Genomic DNA, 22,838 nt, shown 5'->3' on the forward strand with positions numbered 1-22,838 from the left:
CAAAGCTTTTCATATGTAAAGATTCTGAGAACTTAGACATAATAGGCTTGGGGTATGAAAAGGAAGAGCGGAATTATTAAAACACTGAAAGTCTATAGTCTGGCCTCATCCCCTACCATTTCCTATATGCATTTATAAATGACAAGCTTAGCACTCAGAAATTATCCAATACTTTAGTAATTTGCTAGAATTCTACACAGTGAGTGTATATAGAGGTAGTTATAAACTACAGAAATCTGATCGTTGTGTTTTGATACCCGACAAGACAACTGTGTAAACTTTCCTCTGCTAAATAGTTAAACCTCCTCCTCCTTCCCTCCTCCTTTCTCCCCTTCTTTTTAAGGTTAGAGGCATTTTCCAAAACCTCAGATTTTTGTCAGGGCAGGGAGTGCATTGACTGAAAGCATAAAGATCTCTTTATCTGTTAAGGTTTTAAAATTTGAGTAGAGAATGTGTCTCAATTGGGATTTCTTTATTTTCTTATTTCTGGCAGATTTTCTGAACTTGAATGTGGCAAAAATCAGTGTCTTGGCCTTGAGTAGGAAGCATAAGTGCTCAAGGTGTGACAGTGAATGAACTCTCTAAGACACTAAGGTTTTATAAATAAGCTACTTTTCTAGTAACCTGATGTATTCAAATTTTTATGATTTCAAGAGACATAAGAGTTTGTGGTAGGACTATAAGGTCTAATAAATAACTCTAGTCCACTTACTTCATGTGTTTTTTGGTACCTGTCTGTTTTAAGTGAACTGTCAACTTAGAGATGGAACATAAGTGATAAGATAATAATTTAGAAGTTAAACAACATAACCTAACTAGAGATATCCAAAGCCAGTGTATTATAAAATGCCAAATGAGTGGTATAGATGATAAGTCCTACAGGAATTTTAAGAGAGAATGACAGAAAACTTCATAGAGGAGGCAGAGCTTGGGTGAGGCCTTAAATGCTGAATGGTTTTGATAGTGGGAGAGGAGGGGTTGGTTGTCCATATCCTGGGAAGAGCGACAGACTAAGCAACGTGTATAATTCACAACTTAGACCAGGCTAGCAGAGCATGGTAGGGAAGAAGCAGGAAATCAGATTTAAAATTAGGTTGGGGTTGAGTTGTAGAAAGCTGTGAATCAGAGATGACGATTTTTTGTTTGAGTGAGGATTGTTTAACCTTCCAGATAGACTCAAGTGCTTCTCCTGTGCTTCCTCTGTACCTTGTGTGTGCTTAGAATCTAGCTGTGTTCTTTTTTTTTTTTTACTTTTTTATTGAATTGATTGTAGTGACATTGGTTAATAAAATTATGTAGGTTTCAGCCCTAGCCAGTTTTGCTCATTAGTTAGAGCATTGGCCTACAGACTGAAGGGTCTCGTGTTCGATTCCGGTCAAGGGCATGCACCTCTGTTGCAGGCTAGATCCCTGGCCCCCTTTGGGGCGCCTGCAGGAGGCAACCAATCGATGTATCTCTCTCACATAGGTGTTTCTGTCCCCTTCCCCCACTTCCACCCTCTCTGAAAAAGCAAAAATATCCTTGGGTGAGGATTAAAAAAAATTATATAGATTTCAAGTGTACAATTCTATAATACATCATCTGTATCTAGCTGTGTTCTTAATGTATAATCATAATTCATTTGTATTACACTCTTAAGGCAGTTTCTCAGCCTCAGCATTTTTGGCATTTTAGGCTGGAAAATTCTTTGTTGGGGGTGGGGGAGCTGTTCTGTGCATTGTAAGATGTTTAGCACCATCTCTGGCCTATATCTACTCCATATCGGTAGTTCCCCCTTCCCCCCAGTAAAAATATTTTATTCCCCTGGATGGCAGAATCACCCGGTATTGAGAACCACTGTTCTAAGGCCTTTGAAGACACAACTGTAATGTCCTTTTATCCATGTATAATCGATATCAAGGCTGTTTGGAATGTGTTCTATAGACCAGCAATTTTCAACCTTTTTCATCTCATGGCACATATAAACTAATTACTAAAATTCTGCGCACAACAAAAAATATACTGTATTTTTGCTGATCTGACCCAAAAAAGGTATAATTTTGATTCATTAATTCTTTGTTATGTTGGCCATTGTCTTTTTTTTTTTTTTTTACTTGACAATCTAAGGGAGATGAGGTCAGTGCCCTTGACTAAATGTTTTAAAATTTTTTGCTGTACACTGGTTGAAAATCACTGGCTTAGACCATCGCTGGACCATGAACCATTGTTACTAGCCCATGATAAGATAAATATTTAAGTTGAGAGTAAAAACTAAGGAACTTTTTAAAAACAATTTAACATTACCACGTTTGTTATCATATTTTACAAAAACATTGGTCTGCAATCGATTGAAAACTTAAAAGAAAAGGGAAAACTGGACCTCGGCATAGTTTAAGAAGCACGCATCAGATTGATTCTGGAAAGTGTGATCAAAGTTGCCCAACCCAAAAAAGGTATATAGGCAGCAACAGCAACAACAGAAAGGAAGAAGAGGTACTTCAGCTGGTGGAGGAGGTGGTACTGGGGTTTCATGACTGAGATCAGGAGCAAAACTGGAACCAAGGATTTAATAACTATTATGATCAAGGATACTGAAATTACAGTAGTGCCTGTGGTGGTGATCAAAATTATAGTGGTTATGATTATCCCAGGTATAACTATGGAAACTATGGATATAGACGGGCATATGCAGACTACAGTGGCCAACAGAGCGCTACAGCAAGGCATCTAGAGGGGGTAGCAATCACCAAAATAATTATCAGCCACACTATAGGAGGACATTGTAGAAAACAGGAGGAGATTGCTAAGGTAACCCATCTTGCAGGATGACACAACATTGGTCTTCTTTTGCTCTAAGATATTTATTTTGTAAAAGACTTCCTAGTGTACAAGATACAACTGCCCAACTGTATATAGCTGCCAATTAGTTTTCTTTGTTTTTACTTTGTCTTTTGTTATCTGTGTTATAATTCAATGTAACTTTGTGTTTATACAGATTTTATTTGATTTCATGTTAAACCTCAAATAAATGCTTCCTTATGTGAAAAAAAAAGTATACTGCTGACCGTTCTTGAAATTTCCTCTTTACTTGGTTTCTCTCACTCTAAGGGTTTCAGATTTTCCTTTACCTCTCTGGCTGTCCCTTTTCAGTCTCTTTTGAGGCCTTTAACATGTTGGAGTTCCTCAGGAGTCTCTCTGAGACCTACTCTTCCTCACTCTGTAATTATTTTCCCCAAAATAGATAATATCTATCTGTAGCTTCAATTAGTATCTTTATGGCATTCACTCTCAAACATGTGTATTCTATCTCAGTCTCAGTTAGAGCTCTGGATTTTTATCAGTATATGGCTATCTCATGATCACAAAGTGAGTTCAAAATTAAATTCATTCAGCTGCCCCCTGCACCCTCCCTAAACATGCTCCTTTGTGTTGTCTCTCTCAGGTGATGCCTGGGTACTTTCTGTAACTCCTCTCCTTCCTTCACCTCCCATTTCCAGTCAGTCACACAATAGACTGTCAGTGCTGCAGTCTCCTTAGTATCTCACACCTGTCCAGTTCTCTCCGCCTCCCCCATAGCCACCTTCCTTCAGGACACCATTATCTCTTGTCTGAATTGCTCCCTAAGCCTTCAGCCTTGCCCTTCTCTAATCCATTCTCCACACTGTAACTGGAGCAATTTTTATAAAAAGGCAAGTCTGATCCTGTCACTCCACTGGTTAAAACTCTTTAGTAGCTCTCCTTAACTCCTTCCATAGCTTACTAGCCCTATGTGGTCTGGCCCCGGCCAAACTGTCTTGCCTGTCAGCCTGTACCCCTCCCCCATGCTCTGGGTTCCAGCCAGCCTGTGCTATTTTCGGGTCCTCTAATTTGCTATGGTACTGTCTTTTACCTACTTCTATATCTGAGGTTGTTTGTTCACCATCTTTTATCCAACTCCTCCCTTTAGGCCACAGCTTTTTCCAGGGTGTTTTTGGCCTTAGTGTTCCTCCTATGTTCCAATAATTCCTTATGTTCTTTTACGCATGATTACATTGTAATATAATTGCTTATTACAGGTCTATAGTCCAGTCCCCTCTCCCCCATGTCTGTACCCCCAGAGGAAGAGACCTTGCTCATTTTTGTCACTAGTGTATTTTCTGCTCCTGGCATGGTGCCTAGCTCATCATACGAGTTTTTAATAAATGCCAAGAACTTGATTAATCTCAGTTGTAGAACACTTAGGCAGTTAGACCCAAGTCCTGCCCTCAATATGCTTACAGTGTATTTGAGAACAACACTGCATTTGCACGTCCCAGAGCAATATCGTGTGAAGTATAAAGCACATCGTGAAGCAAAGTAGCAAGGTTAGGCAATATGGGGAAGCAGCCGATACATTGAAGGAGTACAGACTTGAGCCATGTCCTTTAAAAGTCAGAGCAAGTATGATATTTATAGTTCATTACTAAATCTATGTAGATCCTTTTAGATCCCTTCTTAATCTAAGAAAAACCGCTTGTATTGATTTGAAATGGAGCTAGACTCCAGAAGTACGGGGAAAAGTATTTTGCTTAGGTTCTTGTCACCTACTATCTGCTTCACTGGGAAATGCCATCCTGGTATATGGGTGCTGTTAAATCCGTGTTCAAATTTAAAGGCATCAGGTCGGTATAGTGTATGTAATATATAGTGTGTAGTGTGTGTGTGTGTGTGTAAAACAACACAGATACGCAGAATGAAGTGGCATCTCCCTTCATTTTAGATGCCCTCCCCCAATTTTACTCCCTCTCCTAGAGGGAGTCACTGGGAAGAGATTGACGTGAATCTTTCCAGACCTCTTCCTAAGCACTTATACACATATGTGTTTTTGACTCTGTGAACTCTATAATGTATAGATTTATTTTTCTGTTAAAAAATGATCACACAAGTCATTGTTCTGTGACTTTTTTCTTGATGTATCTTGGGGGTTTTTCCCTGAAAGAACATATTGATAACATTTTATCTTTTAAAAAGATAAATACATTAGCAAAGTTCTATCTAAATAAGCCCTGTAATGGTAAGTTAGCATCTCTTCCTCAGCAGAAAGAAGACTCCTTGGGCCCACCAAACAAAGCTGGCTTTGAGTCGGCCATTACCACTTATTGCTTGTATGGCCCTGGTCCTCTTAATACATCTGGGCCTTGGACCCTAAACTCTGTGAGCCTTGGTACCTCTGCCTGTAAAGTTATTTCCTTTATAGCTTTATTGTCAGGGTAGCATTAATGTGTATAAATATTCTAACATAGTACCTGGCTCACTATCAAACACTCTCTAGACAGTGTGTGATTGGTATTGTTATATTGCCAAAAGACACTGCTATAGCTCGGTAAAAGGCAAAAATCTTTAATCCATTTACTTTAATCAAATGTTTATATATATTCTCTTATCTTAAACTTTTGTTGCTGTTGAAAATAGTTAACACGCCTTAGATTATGCTGTTTTGTAATTACCCATTTTGAACAGTGTTTGTTGATAAGGTAGTCAAGGGGACACTTAGAAATATTTTTTTTATTGGTGAACTCATACCTTGGCTGATTTATACTTACTTTTTATCACATTCCATCAGAGAGGAGCTGATAAATGTTCTACCACGTCTATAAATCTTGTCAGTTTCTTATGTGTGATATACTGACTTGGAAAAACAACCATCTTGATAGACACAATAGAGGACAGGATGTTGGAGGAAGGGAAGTGGAAGAAAAAATGAGCAATAATGTTAGCAAAATGCTGCCCAGAACTTAACAGAGAATTATTTCAGAGAGTACTTCTACCATGATTCAAACACGACTTTTCTCGGAGTTCCATGTGATTTATTACCTTTGATAATATGTCCATAATTTTTTACAAAATACTCTGCAAGAAACTTGGGTTTTGCTTTTTAATAATTAACATGGTATTCTTTCAGGTTTTTCAAAGAAGTTAGAGTAGACAGCAGTAAATCCCATCCATACAATTTTCCTAATAGTGTGAAATTTGAGATTGAAAATTATTATAGATAATGTATCCAGTACTCACAGGTTTTGGATGTGACTTTGCGCTTCGCTAATAGCTCTGGCTTTAACACAGTATCTTCTCTCTGGGCAAGTAATAGTTGGGAGTCCTATTCTTATTCCAGAGTGACTGAAAACTGACATATAAAGATACACACATCTGTAGTTGCTATACTGTTGATACATGTATTTACTCAAATTTATCCACAACAATATACTTTTTTTTAGAAGTGCTTTGATTTTTTAAAATCTATCTAGAATCCTGTCATGAGGGAGAAAACTTAGCAAGACTTAAGCGCCTTTTGATAATGAATGGTTACTGTAGGATAAACCTATAATTAGTATGCTGCTAATCCACACATCAGATAGATTCAGTCAAATCTCAAATATACATAGGAGAATTATCCAAATTGAAGATTATTAGTGCATTCCAGGGACATTTCCATGGTGACCCACAATGACTTTTTTGCCTGACACTTTTTTCTGTAACTGGACTTTTCTTTCCACAAAACTCTTTATTGGCTCTTGCTTTTTTGTCTACTACCCAATTACTTTGACTTCCTCTGTAACTCTTCATTTAAGCAACCAGTTGTGGCTGTGATGAGATTAGAAAAAGACAAGGAAGACTCACTTTACTGAGGTACAGATTTTCTGTAGTCTGATTGTTGTTTATCTGGGTATAGAAGGCTGACCATATGATGGTAAATGACACAGAGCTCAGCTGTTCAAAATTCAGATTTGTCTTATAAGTGATAGTGGCTCCAGGTAGATACTGTGTCAACATAGAAGAGAAAGATAATAGTTTATTGCCGCAGTCCAAAGATTGAATCATTTTCTCCAAAAGGAATTTTTTAAAAAATTGAATGGGTTGAACTTGTAGTTGAGTAATTCTGTTTTTAGCAACTCATAAGAATTTTTTTTTCTTAATCCTCACCTGAGGTTATTTTTCTATTGCTTTACAGAGAGAGTGGAAGGGGGGGTAGAGATAGAAACATCGATTGGTTGCCTCCCGCTCTCGAGCTGGCTGGGGCCAGGGATTGAGCCTGCAACCGAGGTACAGCCCTTGGCTGGAATTGAACCTGGGACCCTTCATTCCACAGGCCTACGCTCTAACCACTGAGAAAAACCAGCCAGGGCAGCAGCTCATAAGAATTTGAAGGGAAAGATAATTTAGAAAGATAGACAGGAACAAAATAAAAGACATTGTTTACATTTATTACTTTAATTATTCAAGCCTTTCTCAGATACTTTTTTTGCCCCTTTTGCCAGTGGACCCTTTGCTTTCTGCTCTCAATTGCTGTTGTCAAGGTTTGAAATTTTCTCAAAAGGATTGCCACCAATTTTGTATTATCTAATATGTCTCTCTGTGAAAGAATAAAAAATAGTATATATGTAGATACAGCAGATTTGAATGTATTAAGGTAGTTATTTATTTGAATCAGAATTAGACTATGTTAGAGTAGGAGACCTTAGAAATGATGTTATCTAACATTTTCCAAATTTACTTAAACTTAACAAACATTCTTACAAAGAGATACACCTAGTAACATTCCAAGGAATACAGTTTGAGAAACACTGATCTTGTCCATGTCATTCTTATTTTATAGATGATGACATTGGGGCCCCAGAAAGGTAAACAGCTTATTTAAGCTAATGTCACAGTCGAGGCTGGGATCTAGATTGCCTACTCCCAGTCTGGTGTCCTTTAGGATTCTTGATTCAGCCACTAAAAATGATTTGATTTATTATTGGGGCTTTTTTTATTCCAGATTTCACAACTTGGGTGTGAAGCCATGCTTCCCATTCTTTAGAGTAAGCTTCACTATTTTCTGGAGTCTGAGTCCTTTTGTTTGAGCACTTAATGGTGATTTTTAGATTTCTTTGTATGTGATATAGGGTTGTATCTCCAGGTGCTTTCACCATCTCCCATTAGAATTCTTACTGAAATGAATTCTTCAAATGTTCAAAACTTTGTTACATTTATTAAACATTTTTCCCAGTTACCTTTATTTTCTAGGTCCTTGGAGTTATGTTTTCTTCCCTTTGTCTTTTGCTTTGCATGCATTTTTAAAAATTAAGACTTTATTTTTAGATGGCAAAATTTAGATAAGATACAGCGATTCCCATATACCCCCTACCCCCACCCATACATAGCCTCCTCCTTCATCAGTGTCCCCTACCAGAGTGGTACCTTTGTTACAATTGATAAACCTACATCTACACATCATAATTACCCAAGGTCCATAGCAAGTTGGTCAGAAGTACAGGCTGTCTCTCATATGCGCCTGGGGATTGAACCCACAACTTGGGTATGTATGTGCCCTGGCCAGGAATCAAACCCACAACCCTTTGGTGCATAGGACGGGGCTCCGACCAACTGTCTTTGTTCCATTGTATTGCCTTTGCTCCTTTGTCAAAGATCAGTTGGCTATATTTATGTGTGCATGTATTTTCCAAATGCAGTCTTGAATACTCCTAATTTTTTTTTCTGCTTTGCTTTTTGGTTTTGGTTTTAGAAAAAAGCTTTTGGCCTTTTGCTTTTTCATAGCTTCAGTAAATTACACTTAAACTATAGCAGTAGCCTCTTTGCTGTCTTCCTGGCCTCCAGTCTCCTTCCTTCCCATACTGGAATATTTCAAAGCTTACTGTTTGCAAAACTGCCTGATTCTACCGGAGAATATCAGAGGAATTGTAGAATCTCAGCATTGTAAGGGATCTTGAAAGTCTTTTAGTTCACACACTTGTCTTTTGTTTGAATTTTCTCTCCATATCTTCCAAATAACTTCTGCCAAGTTCCATAGGCTAAGCTGGAATTCCTCCAGTGACAGAAAACTCATTCTCTCCCAATGCGGCAGTCCATTCTTTGGACAACTGTAAGTTGAAGTCGAATCTTCCTTATGTTAAGGTAGGATGTATATACTTGTAGCTTCTGCTACATGCACCATACAGAACAAGGATCATCCTACTTTCCTATGAAAATCCTTTAGGTTTGTGAAGACACTATTTTGTCCAGAATAAACTCCCTGTAGATTTATCTTTTCTCTAAGTTAAATCTCCAAACTTGGTTGGTCCCTCCAGCCAATCTTTTTGTAACTTGATTTTTAGCCCTTTACTATTTTATTCACATTTCTCTGAACTTTAGCATTTGTTTATATTCATCTTAAGTTATGAAACCCAGAAATCAGCTTGAGTACTTAAGTGTGGTACCTGTTATAAAATAGACCAGAAATATCCATCCTTTGTTCAAAACATCAGTCTTCTTCTAATGCAGGCTGAAATTGCATTAACATTTTTGACATCCACATTCTATCTTGACTCATATTGAATTTACTGTTGAGTAACACCCGCAAGTCATCTCTCACAAAGCCATATCTCCCCCAGTCGTACTCAAGTGCAGGAATCTTACATTTACACTTGATAACTTTTATCTTGTTATAATAGTTCTTTGCTGATCTACAACTACAGCTTGTCAAGGAATAAAAAATGTTTTCTTACCAGCTTATGATTTGAGACTATAAAACATATACACTAAATAGAATAAAAACCTAAGAACTCTTAAAAAGCAATTTAACATAGTGCCAGTTGTAACTATGAATGATGTTTTTCATAGTGTCCTCTGGCCTGCATTAGAATCACCTAGGGAGGGGCTTGTTAAATATTCAGCTTCCTTGGCTCCACTTTAGACTTAATGAATCTGAATTTCTAGGAGCGGTGCCTGGGAATCTGCATTTGAACAAGCTCCATTGGATGTTGGTGCTTGTTGAAGTTTGACAACTACTACTATAAGTATTGAAGGATAGAGCCCAAAGACATGATCGGAGCTAGGTAGTATTAATGGTTAGATGTGATCAGAATTAGGTGCCATTCATTAAGGAAGTGATTTCTGAGAAACAGAAGAACATGAACTGATAATGTGAGTAGAGGTTCCAGGTATAGGAAAAGAAAGAATAAGTTGTCTGCTAGAGAAGACAAGATGTTGGTTAGTCTGAAGCAGAGGCCTTGTAGAACAGCAAGTAAAATGAGTTTAAAGCTAAGGGATGTAAGGGGAAAAAAGAAAGGAAAAGCTGTAAAATTCTGAAACCAGTGAGGATACTTGCTGCCAGGTGGCAGCAAGGCAAGACCTGCAATGGAAGCATGATCTTTGTCATCAAGAATTCACGAAATACCAGGCCACACCCTGTGAGGGAGTGTAAAAGGGTGGGGGTGTCAGCAAAGATTAGTTTGGAGAGTTGCTACACATACCCCATCTTTAGTTCTAGACTATCTAATGAGAAGATCTATATTAAATCTCAGTTGACTAATTTGGTTATAGACCAGTCAGGTGGTAGACATCTTGCACAACTGCTTAGAGATCAGGGCATTGGCCCTTTTCACTTTATCGTAACGGAACTCAAAGTGCTCTTGGTAATTTAAAATTGGTGGGACAACAGCAAGTCTCTACTAGACAAAATGATACCCAGGGAATGGCTTATCAAAGACCTGACTGCCCAAATGAGATCAGAAGTTGTGTTTTTAGTGTTAAGTGTTTCCTTTTCATAAAGATTTGATAAGTGCACAGCTATGCAAATGTAGATAATAGCCTGTTTTAAATGTTGATTGACAGTCTTTGAAACAAACAAAAGGCTCCTCCTGTATTATGAGTTGATAGAAGGTACACTCCAAGTCTTCATTGCTTGGCTGGAAAATTCAGAACTGTTTCTTAAATCATATTGTACTGCTAAAATGAAAAGTTGAATAGAACTAAGAAAATACTCATGATTCCAGGAGAAATTGGAACTAGGCATATTTTAAAATGAAAGATCAAATATTCATATTAATTTGTGATTTTATTTTCTACAAGTGCATGCACTACATAAAAATAAGCATTCAGCCCAGCTGGGCGTGGGTCAGTGGTTGAGCATCAACCTAGAATCCAGAAGATCGAGGTTTGATTCCCGAACAGGGCACGTGCCCGGGTTGCGGGCTCAATCCCCAGTCAGGGGCATGCAGGAGGCAGCCAGTCAATGACTCTCATCATTGATGTTTCTGTCTCTCTCCCTCTCCCTTCCTCTCTCTGAAATCAATAAAGATATATTTAACCCCCCCCCCCCCAAAAAAAAGCATTCAAATCTGGTTTGCATAACTGCAGAGAGAAGCTTGCAAGACTTGTGAATATGTCCTGACTTGCCACTAGTCTGTTGATAGCCTCACTCTTTGGCAAACTGTCTGGTGAATCTCTCTGCATTTGAACTGGAAGCTATTTGGGATTCCCCTTTAAACATCAGTTATCATTCAAAACCCACTTCACACTTCTCCCTTTTCATAGATCATGTTACCTACAAAATGAATTAAACGGTTCTTATCTTGATGTTAATTTGAGATCACTTCTGATTTATTATTCTGCTCACTCTTGTGTAAAATTGGTGTTTGCTATCATTTTTTTCCACTTTTGGATACCTAAAAGTTGACTGACAATTTTTCCTCAGTGCAGCTTGCCTCTGATAATATATCAGACAACCAAAGAAAATTTCACTGTTTTTTAAGATAGACCCTATAGACCTTAGCAAATACAAACTTGTCACTTTTTGGATAATGTTTGAAAGATTGCAAATAATAAAGATTACCGTTTATTCATTTTGTTACAGAAGTAAGGTTGTGTATTTTTCATTAAGCTATTTTAAGAAAAGAGGTTAAATTAGTCTATTAAGTAACAAGTATTTTCATGTATCACTTTCATAGAGGGGCTGGATAAGCCTTATTATATTTGATAAGGTCTCAAATTTAAATTTAAATTTTTAGATCAGAAACCATTTCAAGCTATTTATAGCATACACCTTAAAACCTCTTAAAGTTCTCCCCACCAAAATGTGTACGATTATAATCACTGATATCAATACCTGAAGCTCAAAACAGTATTCCATATCTAGTACATTGCTGGGAGAATTGCTAATTCAAGTGAGAGAGCAGTAGCTGGACGTGAGGTAAGAAGGCATCTTATACTAACCTGTCTCAAACTAAGAGACAAAGGATGGTCTGTGGTAATCCAGCACTGCAAATACACTTTTGGGTGATGCTCCCAGAAACATCCCCAGTTCATCCCAGTAGAACCAAGTAATCCCAAGTGAGTACCAGCAGAGCAGGGTATGTGCTCCCTAAGAAAGGGGAGTGGCAGCTTTCTAATATCTGGTAGTTAGGGGCTCAGAATGGTTGCAGTTGGGTAGATAAGGAGAGCTTTGGGAAAGAAACATAAGTATGATAGAATAGATGGGGGCAGGGGGAAGAAGATGATGGAAGGATGTGTACATGTGGAACTGATAATCATGGTAGCTTGGTTTTTATGGATGAGCTGCGTACTGAGCCTAAATGAGCTTGGAAAGCTTGAGAAATAGGTATGAATTGACTGCCTAAGGCACAAGAGAAGAAGGCAGGATTGAGTCCAATAGTAACCCTCCCAGAAGAGAGAGGGTTAAAACCATGGAGAGTAGCGACCCACCAAACACTAGTCGAGTCTGTGAAAACGATGTGGTCCGTCTCTTCTACTGCTCATTTAATTTAGAGCTAGACGTTCATCAATGGGTACTGTAGTTTACAATACTTATATGATAGTAGAATTAGATAAAGTATTAGATGGCCACAACATTCACTCTCGGAAAAAATTTTGTAAGCAAAATAACATTTATTTTCAAGCTTTACAGTCACTTAATAGTTCTAATTTTCACATGCCAGTTGGGAGTCTGGCTCCATTTCACCACTTCTACAGCAAGGTGATAAAAAAATAAGCTAATATTACTTAATAGCCAATATTTATGAGCTCTTACTAGCTGCCAGAAAGAATGCTAAGTGCTATATGTTCATTATATTTAATCCTTGTAATAACCTTTTGAGGTTGTTGCTTTTATTACTTCTAGCTAGTAAATAGAAGGACCAGGATTTGAATCCAGGCAAGCTGACTCTTAAAGGCCCTTACTATTAACACTGTACATAAAATTGAGTATATTTAAGACCAAAAAAAGTCCTTTATTTTGAGATTACGTCCTTCCTATGTTTTGATATTAAAATATATTTTATATGAATGATGGTGATAGATTTTTGGGCAGGTTTGATTTTTTTTGTTTAAGAAATCTTTAGTTTGCAAAATAAAAACTGAGCAACTCAATGACCGCACTTCTCCCTAGGTTTTTTGTTCTGTTTGTTTTAAGTTCTTTTGCTAGTTTCTGATACCAAAGTCTGAGAACCACTGGTCAGAAAATTGGAGCTATTAGTAATTTTAGCTCTAGAGATTTTTCACTTGATTTCTTTCTTTTTTAAAATATATCTTTATTGATTTCAGAGAGAGGAAAGGAGAGGGAGAGAGAGAGATAGAAATATCAATGATGAGAGAGTCATTGATCTGGGGATCAATCCTGCAACCCGGGCATGTGCCCTTACCGGGAATCGAACCGCAATCGCCTGTATCCTAGGTCGATGCTCAACCTCTTATCCATGCCCAGTCAGGCTTGATTTATTTCTTAATGCATTTAATCCAGTCATTCCTCACCTATCTGGCACCTGACTACAATCATATGTTCATCATTTTGACAGGTATCTGTTGTGAAGCATAATTGAAATGCAGCTTTGTGGTTCATATTCTAGAGAATCATTAAACATACTTTCTGGCAAGGTGTTTAGAATGAGATATAAGCCTTCTATTAAATTCTTTACAGAATATAGTCTTATAGTGAGATTCCAGTGTCTCATTAACCTAAATCCTTAGGAAACAATGGCGTTACCATTTGTTATGCTTATTTCTTTGGCATTTTATATTACTTGTACCTTTAGTAGTTGCTATTACTTAATGATATATTAATAAACATTAATACTTTTCATTGTCAGTAACATTTGGAGAACAGAATGAGAGTGAACAAGAATAGCCCTGCTAGAGAGGAATGAGCATGAGCCAGATAAAGAGGCTGCCTGGCTTACTTGCTTTTCCTAACTGTAATCTTCCCTGGATGATTGATTTATCCGTAAGTTGTTGGTGACTTTAGTATCCTTGTTGGTGATTCATTCAACAGTCTGTCTTCACAGTTCTTTGACTTCCTCATTTCCTTCACTCCTTCTCAGCCGCCACTGTTTGGTCATACCTAGCACTTTGCCATTACCAATAACCACTTCTAGGATCTCAGTTTTAAGCATCCTGCTCTCTAGCCACCTTCCATTTGTTCCTTGATTACTTCTAGCATCCCTCCCATGCCAACTCCAGCAAGTTTGATCCATGGGACCCTCCAGTTAATTTACTCTATCACTTCCCAGCCTTTTTTTCCCCTCTTCCCTTTACCCAGCTTAGATTCCATGGTCTATCCCGTTTATCTTCCTTGCACACACCCTTAATGGTCTTGCCCCTCGCCCCTCATCTATGTGTGTCCAAGCCCCAAGTGTGTCTCAGCTACCTGCCAGAAGTATCAGTACCCAGACTATTAAATATGGCTGAAGAAAAACACAAAATCATGGTGTCTGATCTCATTTTATATATGCATAATCCATAGACACAGACAATAGTGCAGTGAAGGCCTGGGGAGGAGGCAGGAACAGATGGAGGGGGTTAGTGGTGTGGAGGAAGGACATCTGTAACACTTTGAACAATAAAAGTAAATTTAAAAAAAAACAACAAAAATCTAGATCTCAAGTGGGCCTTCAGTATGTCTGGAAGCAGTAGTTCCTGGATTTCTCTGGTCTAGTCCGTTTACTCTCCTGCTCTCTGAGATGACTGGTTTTTCTTCTCCATTCTCCTCACACCTCTGACATTGCCTCTTCCCTTCCATCTTCATCAGCAGCCAGTAACCTGGAATCTTTACTTCCCTGAGAAAATAGAAGCAGTCATTTTCTTACCACCAAATGTAGCATATTCCAAGACTTCATTTACCGCTATATTCAAATGTAATTGGCAACTTATATTCCAAAGCCATATATATATAAATCTATTTTGGATTATGCTTTTTCTACCACCTTCCTTTATGTTGTTATAACCTCGAGTTGTGAATATGTTTGTGCCTCATTCAAATAAAATGAGGTATTTTTAAGAAGATGATTAACAGAGCAGTTAGTAAAACAAACAATTAAGTAATTGAACACAAGAAATTAAAGAAGTGATGCATTGTAACTATATTTGATTATCCTGTTAACCCACAATGGCTCTTACATAAGCTATAGAGGAAGAAGAAAAGAAGAAAATGACTTAGAAATGAAGATTAAAGCCCCAAACTTTGTGGGAAATGGAGGAAAAACATTGTGAATAAATCATGTGATAGTTTTGACCTCACACTTTGAATGAGATATGTAGATAATAGAGTTGAGCCATAAATATGTTGATTTCAAATTAAATTAATATTATTTACCTCGTGTTGCTAAACTTTAAGATTCTGTTTTGAAAAAAGGAGATGAGATGTTTAAAACCAAAAGAAGTCAAGATTCTTATGTCAGCCTTGATGACATTTATATTTGTAGAGTTGAGTAAGAATCTATACCTTATGTAACGGTGTGAGTTGCTTATATAATTACAGCAAAGAGGAGAGTCCCTCAGTGGCCTGGACTTCATATGCCAAGTTCACGTAGGATGGCATCTGTCTGCTCAAGTACATTTCCCTACACACCTTCCCAATTCCCCACATTCTTTCCGAATCTTCACATTGTTCCCCACTATCATCTTCTCATCCCTCATTTTGCAGATGGTTAAGCCCCTACTTCACATAGCATACAGAGCCCCACAGGCATAACTCGGCTTACTTCCTCTTCTCCAGTTTACTTATCTCAGAAGAAGAGGTTGCCTTGTACTCTGTCTCCCTGAATCCCTCCCCTCTTTTGCCAGAGTTCCTGAAAGTGTGATCTGTCTGTTCCTGCTTATGCTATTTAGCTTCTTTCCCATGCCGCATCTTGAAATGATCTGACTCGATCTAAGGCCCTGTGGCCCAGATCAGCATGAAATTCCTGATTTTTAAAAGCAGTGTTCTTTTTCCAGACCTCATCTTCTACCTCTGCAGCATGTGTCCCTGTTGTCACATTCCTCTGCTTAATGCTTTGTGTGTCTTTTCATGTGCCCAGAGCAGACATTCAAAAGTATTGAACCAGTAATTCTGATATCTTCTGAGTGTTCAGCCAACATCTTTAATGGACAATACGGCCTGAATCTCAAATGCCTTATAGCCAAAAACAAAGCTATGATTTCCTCTGCCCCCCTCTTGCTATCTTCTTGGTGATCTTCTGATCATATGTGCCCAGGCCACATACCTTAAGGTCATCCTTGACACCTCCTCTTTCTCTTATTTTCATCCTGAGTCTAAGTTCTGATGAGTATCTCCCTCATCTTTCTTTCTTTTCCAACTGCTATTGCCTCCAACTATTGCCTCTTTTCATTCCTAGTCTCTTGTCTGGATTACTTCAGTAGTACATTTAGGAGTTTTTAATTTGGATTCCATGAATAGACCTCAGGGGATCTAAGAATCCCCTCAAAATTGTGTGCAAGTTTTTTGTACCTGTGCATTTTTCTGGGGAGGTGCATTAGGCTATTCCATGGGAAAGAAAGTGAGAGATACAGTGAGAGACTGTAACAATTTAAACAAGCCAGTTTCACTCATTTCTCCATTTTTTTTTTTTTGCCTGCTCTTTGCTATTTAGTTCCCTAACCCAGGGCACTGATCTCTGAGTAGTGAGGGAGCATGTGAGACATACAAAAAAAAGTAATAGCAATCAGTACAGCTCTGCAGTCAGACAGTCCAGCGGCCAAGAGATCAGAGGTTCCCTAACATCAGAGCCATGCTTTAATGTCCTGGAGAAGCTCAGGAGAAAGCTGGGGCATCAGCAGGGGCATCAGTAGGGAGGTGTCCTCCTGAGCCCTCTGTTCCCATTTGTTCATGTGCTTCCAAAGAAATTGGAGGGATATGAGAAGCTTAATTGGTGAAAATCCAGAGCTAGCCAGTGAGGCAGTGTCCCCAGAAAAAGGTTAAGAACATTTCTTCAACTAAACTTCCACCCTCTGCCTCTTTGTTCACTAATCCTTCCTCCATTCTACCACCAGACTTAGTTTTTAAACACATATCTTATTGTGCACCTTCCTTGATTAAAAACCTCGGGGTTTTACAAAACATATTAAAAACTCCTGGGCATGGTGTCAAGGCCTTCTGTAGTTGGGAACTTGTCAGATTCATCGCCAGGCACTCCCCTCTCCTCACCTCCAAGGCTGAGCCACAACAGGTTACTACTGGCTGTTTTGAGAGGACAGTTTCCTTTGTCCATACCTTTGTGTGTTTGATCATTCCAGCCTCTCTCTTAAGGGTTCCATTTCTTCTCTGTTGCCCAACCATGAACCTCTACTATCCTTCAAGGCCCAGATGGAATGTTACCTCTTCCTCTATGTCCATCCCTAATTTTCTGCCATCACTCTGGCAGAATCAAGTCTCTCTTGGCTGCGTTCCAAAAACATTTCATGCATATCTCTGATAATGTCATATTATATTATAGATAACCTTTTTTAATTTCCGTCTTTCCTACTAAACCAGGAATGCCCTGCGGGTAGGGATGGCCTTTTTCATGTTTGTATCCCTAACACCTAGTTTCATGCATAGTCCAAACAGGAGTTTAATACACTTTTGTTGAATGGAATTACTTATGAAAAGTTTTTATGACTCATTTAAAATTAGAGACCAATGCTTATTTAATAAGTCAGAATAGGCTATAATAATAATGGTAATAACAAAGTCTCATTTCCACTGCTTATTCAAGTAACTGCTTCCTTTGTGGAAGTGGATTTTGAAAATCTTCACATGTCAGTTGTATATTTTTGATGTGCTTTTTGAGATCCTAAAAGAATTATAGTTCTAATGCAGACTAGAGCTTCTGTGACATTTCTATTGATGTTATATTGAATAGAGTCTGTCATTTCAGAGATCTGTATTATATATAATAAGTTCCATGTAAATGTATCTTATCTCTCTCAAACTTCATTGTAATATTTTGTGAAATGTTTAGTTATTTTATAAGATCTGGGTCAATTAAAATGAGCATTTTCCACATTTTAACAGAGTTACAGAGTTAAGATTCTAGTAGTTATATATTATGTAGTTTGTTCTACTAAATTTGCAGAGTTCAGCTATGGTACACCATTCCATAAATTAAGAACTTTAAATAAAAATTTTAAAACAGTCTTCTCTCCCTCATTTTCTTTGAGTTTTTTAAGGAAAGGAATCCATAATTTACTTATTCAGCCACTTATCGAGTACATATTATATGCTAGGCACTATGCTTCATGTTTGCAATTCAGGATTGATGAGACAGTAGCTGCCCTTGAATAGTTCACAGTCTAATGCTGAAGAAAGTATATACACAAATTATGGCAATTTAAACTTTGGAGAAAAGGAAGGAAACTCGTCCTTTGAGAACCAGTGTCGATGTTGAGAATGGATGTGTCTACAGATAAATATGTAGATACAGAATCAGGGAGCTATAGGGAGCCCATAGTCTTTAAAAAAAAAAAAAAATGAAGTAGGAAGGTAGGTCATCTTTAGGAGTTAATGGCATGGGGTAGCACTTGAGAAGAATGGTGAACATCTGGACAATTACTAAGGGGAATGGGACATAACTAACAAAAACAAGTAAAGTATGCCATGCAGTATGGAGGAAGTAGTGATGTGGAACTGAAATTGGATGGTATGAAATTGTGAGGATATCAGCACAGTGGTATAAAATTCTCTGGCTGTGCTCTGTGACCACTGTGCAGGTGCAATAAAACCATGTTGTGTTCAGGGCTTGTGGGATGGGTATTCCAGGAGTATAAGAAGGCCAATGAGTTGAGAGTCCTTGAAAAAAACTATGGCTTAATATGGAAGTATCATTGGGGGGAAGTTGATAAACTTGGAGAAAGTTGAGAAACTGGAGATGAGGATAAGGCCTGGTACTCTGTAGGTACTCAGCAAATCTTCAGTTTTTCTTTCTGTCTCTCCTTGTACCTATTTCACCACCACCATCACCTGCCTCTGCGTGTGGTTTATATATAGGAATAGTTTCAAATCATGATGGTAGCAGTTGGCTTGGAGGAAAAGATTAGGAGGCAGGTTCCAAAGTCCTCACCAAATGTGCCAGTGACTTGGATGCTGGCAGGGCTTGGTGGTATTGACCTCTAAGTGAAGCACAAGGCTTTCCCCCTCATCTCCTGCTTGAAGTGTGGGTCACGGGCCAAGACATTTTTTTGAGCCATGGTTCTTAGTACAGAAATCTGCTCTGTGATAAGAAAGGTTAAGACTAAGCCATCAAGGGTTTCCACTAAGTTCCCCTATTCTCCACAAACCTTACCATAAGCACAGATCTCATTACTTTCAGAGATTTAATAGGGAGTCCTTTTTGACATAATGATAGAAGTAATGATCTTACTGGCAATCCAAAAGGTCTTCCTCCTTAGAATCTAATATTTCTAGTAGAGTTGGTTATATCTTGTGATTTCTTTTACGTGAATTATTAAATGTGTTGTCATCATTGAAAACACACAATTTATATTCCATTTCCAGAAATTTTCTTTTTCACCTGTAGTTTTGAGTGTACCACTAAAATAATTTTTTATTTCACAGCATTCTTTTTTGGTGTAGGAGAAATAAAAAACTCATTTAAAAAAGTCATGCATCGAAACTGTAAAACTGCTAGAAAGGTGAAAATTCCTAGTGTGAGTAAACAGAAACAACAGGTCATCCTAATCTTAAGAAATGGAGTAATTGTTCATGTAGAATTGACTAAAGAAATCCTGGAGCATCTAGATTATTAGTCTTGTTATTTTGTTATTAATGATACCTTTATAGCATTTGGCAGTGCTTGCCTAGAAAAGAAGTTTCCTTTGGAACCTCATCTGGGTGGCTCTGAGAAAGCATGTGCCTCACTTGGCATTAGTCATGTGAAGCAGACCATTTAACTTTATCCACGAAGTCTGTAATATCCATCTGGATCCTATGGATTGCTCTAGACCATCCAACTCAGACATGTTTGCCCTTTCTTCAAGTGCTTGTATTGACAGGTAGACCTGTAATTTCTATGACTAAGATAGAGTTTCCATAGCTTACTGTATCATAGAGATTTGTGTTAGGTTAAATTTACAAAAACAAAAAAACACCAGATCTCTTTCCCTCCCCTGACTTTAAAGAATAATGAAAAATAAGTAATAGTTCCTAATTAGGTATTTAGTTTAAAGAGACCAAGTTAAAAGTATTTGTTCTACATGATAGTTCAAATATGCTTTTCCGAAGACCTTTAATTGGCAGCTTCCCCCTCAAATATTGGTACTGGTGTAGGAATTGTTTCTGAATTTAAAAAAAAAAAAAAAGGAGCTTCACGTGTTCATTCTTGTTCTGTTCATGACACCTGGCTATTAATGTATGTTAATGGAATCACTGTATTTCTCATAATGTGCATACGAAGAAGAACGAAAACTTTCCTTTAGATGTCTTACTTGGATTTTAGTTGATGTAAGACTGTTTTCTTTTTCTTTTTAGGTTGCAAGCATGTTAAAGGCATCCTGTTATATGGGCCCCCAGGTTGTGGTAAGACTCTCTTGGCTCGACAGATTGGCAAGATGTTGAATGCAAGAGAGCCCAAAGTGGTCAATGGGCCAGAAATTCTTAACAAATATGTGGGAGAATCAGAAGCTAACATTCGTAAACTCTTTGCTGATGCTGAAGAGGAGCAAAGGAGGGTAATGTTAATATAAGTATAATTCAGTAAAAGTTTATTATTACTTATATGATGAATGAAACCCAGAGTTATGGTGGAAAACTTGTTAGAACAATCTATATTTTGAAAAACTTCAGGGTAAAATTTATTTAGACCAAGGTATGTCACTCAACCCAGGATTATCAGGGATTTACGTGACGTGAGCAGATGTCATTACCCACATGTTCATAATACAAAGATTGTGTAAGCCAAAAGTTTTACAAAAACAGATCATGAATATATTTTCAGGTGACACTTTTATTCCACATTACTTCCAGAGACTTGAACTCATCTTTTGGAAAGGGAGAAGTTAAATTCATAAAGGGACTTGTAGAATTGTGTTTATGTTACGTCCACGGGCAGAAAGCTAGCTTATTTATCACTGTGTCAGCTCAGTTGTAGAGTGACAGGTATGAGTTGTTAGGTCTCAGAGGCAGGCTTGATTTGGGTCTTAGAAGAAAAATAAAAGTAATTAAAAATAGAACCAGAGTTTACTAATTATGATTTTATGTGTCAATTTGACTAGGCCTCAGAGTGCCCAGACATTTGGTTAAACATTATTCTGAGTGTTTTCTGTGGGGATATTTCTGGATGAGATTACCATTTGTATCAGCAGACTGAGCAAAGCAATCACACTCCCTAATGTGGATGGGCTCCATCCAGTCAGTTGAAGGCCTGAATAGAACAGAAGGTCTGCAGATCTTGGGCCTTGTCAGCCACCATAATTGTGCAATTAATCTCCATATAGCTAGCTAGCTAGATTTATAAATAGAGATCTAGGTATAATATAAATCTCTTTCTAGATATATAAATCTACATGTACATCTGTATATTTTCAGGTGACTAATAGGGTGGATCTTGGTTCTGTTACACTGGAAAACCTAGACTAATACACTAATATTACATATTTGTTTCATTGACAGAGTGTTTAAAAATAATGCCATGGGATTTTTGTTTGTGGCAATATAGTAGAGTAGGCAACTTGGAAACCTTCCTTCTACAAACACCTTCATATGCTGGGTAAAATATAATAAATCATTTCAAATGCATAATTGAGCTCTCAGGAAAGAAAAGAAGATCTCCAGAAATGAAAACTCTGAAAATTAGAATGATAAAAATATGAGCTAAAGCTTTGGTTTTGGTAAAGTATGAGTTTGGGTTTTAGCACCACTTGGGGCAGAAAATGAGTCCTTGCATTTAAGGTATGGACTAGGAACTGGAACCTTCAAGGGGCTGTGTCCTCAATGAAAAGAATGGACTAGAAAATATCTGCCTACCAGCACAGAGAAATAACAAAAACACTTAACTGTCTACCTGGGTTTTGAAGTGGGAGCTGATGAATCTCTCATGGCCACTCTAAACTGTGGATCCTTAACTCATGCTTAGGATTTAAAAACAAACAAGCAAAAAAGCATTCTATCTATGGTCTTGGGCCTTGGGTCTATGGTCTATGAGTCTTGGGCTGAGAAAATAATTTTAAAATGAATCCTGGATTAATGATACCATAAGGTTGTTAAATATGAGCAAACCCCAAGGAATGCTCCAACAGCCCAGTCCACAAGAGATTCTCATAGGGGAAGCTGAAATAGTTTCAATGAATGGAAAATGTTATCATCAAAATGTAAAGCTCAGCAACTAGGTTAAACAAGCCGTAGTTTCAGCTGAAGAGAGAAGTGATAAACAGAAGAATAGATCTGGAGAAATCACCCAGAATGTAGCACAGAGAGATAAAGAGATGGAAAATATGAAAGAGAAGTTGAGTTAAAAGGTTAAAGTGAGAAGTCCAAATAGAAAGAATAGTGTAGAAGCAATATTCGAAGATAGAATGGCTGAGAATTTTCTAGAATTGATAAAACATAAATACTCAGATTCACATAGCACCATGAGCCCAAATAGGATAAATAAAAATTAAGTTATTTTTAGACCCATTGTAGTGAAACAAGAATGCCAGAGAAAAAAGAGAAACATCTTATATAAACAAAAAAGAAATGATGATGACATACAAAGGGAGGTCCATATGTTGACAGCAAACTTTTCAATGACAGCAACAGAGATCAGAAAATGGTGAAACAGTATCTTCACAGAGCTAAGTGAAAATAATTGTCAACTTAAAATTTTATAGCCAGTTTAATTCTCATTGAGCAATAAAGATGA

General features: G+C 37.7%; 1 protein-coding gene across 1 annotated transcript in view; it reads left to right on the top strand.

Moving 5' to 3' along the window:
* The window catches only part of NSF (N-ethylmaleimide sensitive factor, vesicle fusing ATPase), a gene marked incomplete at its 5' end in the record, with an annotated part of 104,771 nt that overhangs the window by 27,972 nt on the left and 53,961 nt on the right, over nucleotides 1-22,838 (top strand). Inside the window, 1 exon segment of the mRNA XM_081162848.1 lies at nucleotides 20,468-20,667. Within this exon segment, the coding sequence (XP_081018974.1) occupies nucleotides 20,468-20,667 (200 nt within the window).

This window comes from Miniopterus schreibersii (genome assembly GCF_964146895.1).
Source record: "Miniopterus schreibersii genome assembly, chromosome: 16".
In the NCBI taxonomy this organism is placed as follows: Eukaryota; Metazoa; Chordata; class Mammalia; order Chiroptera; family Miniopteridae; genus Miniopterus; species Miniopterus schreibersii.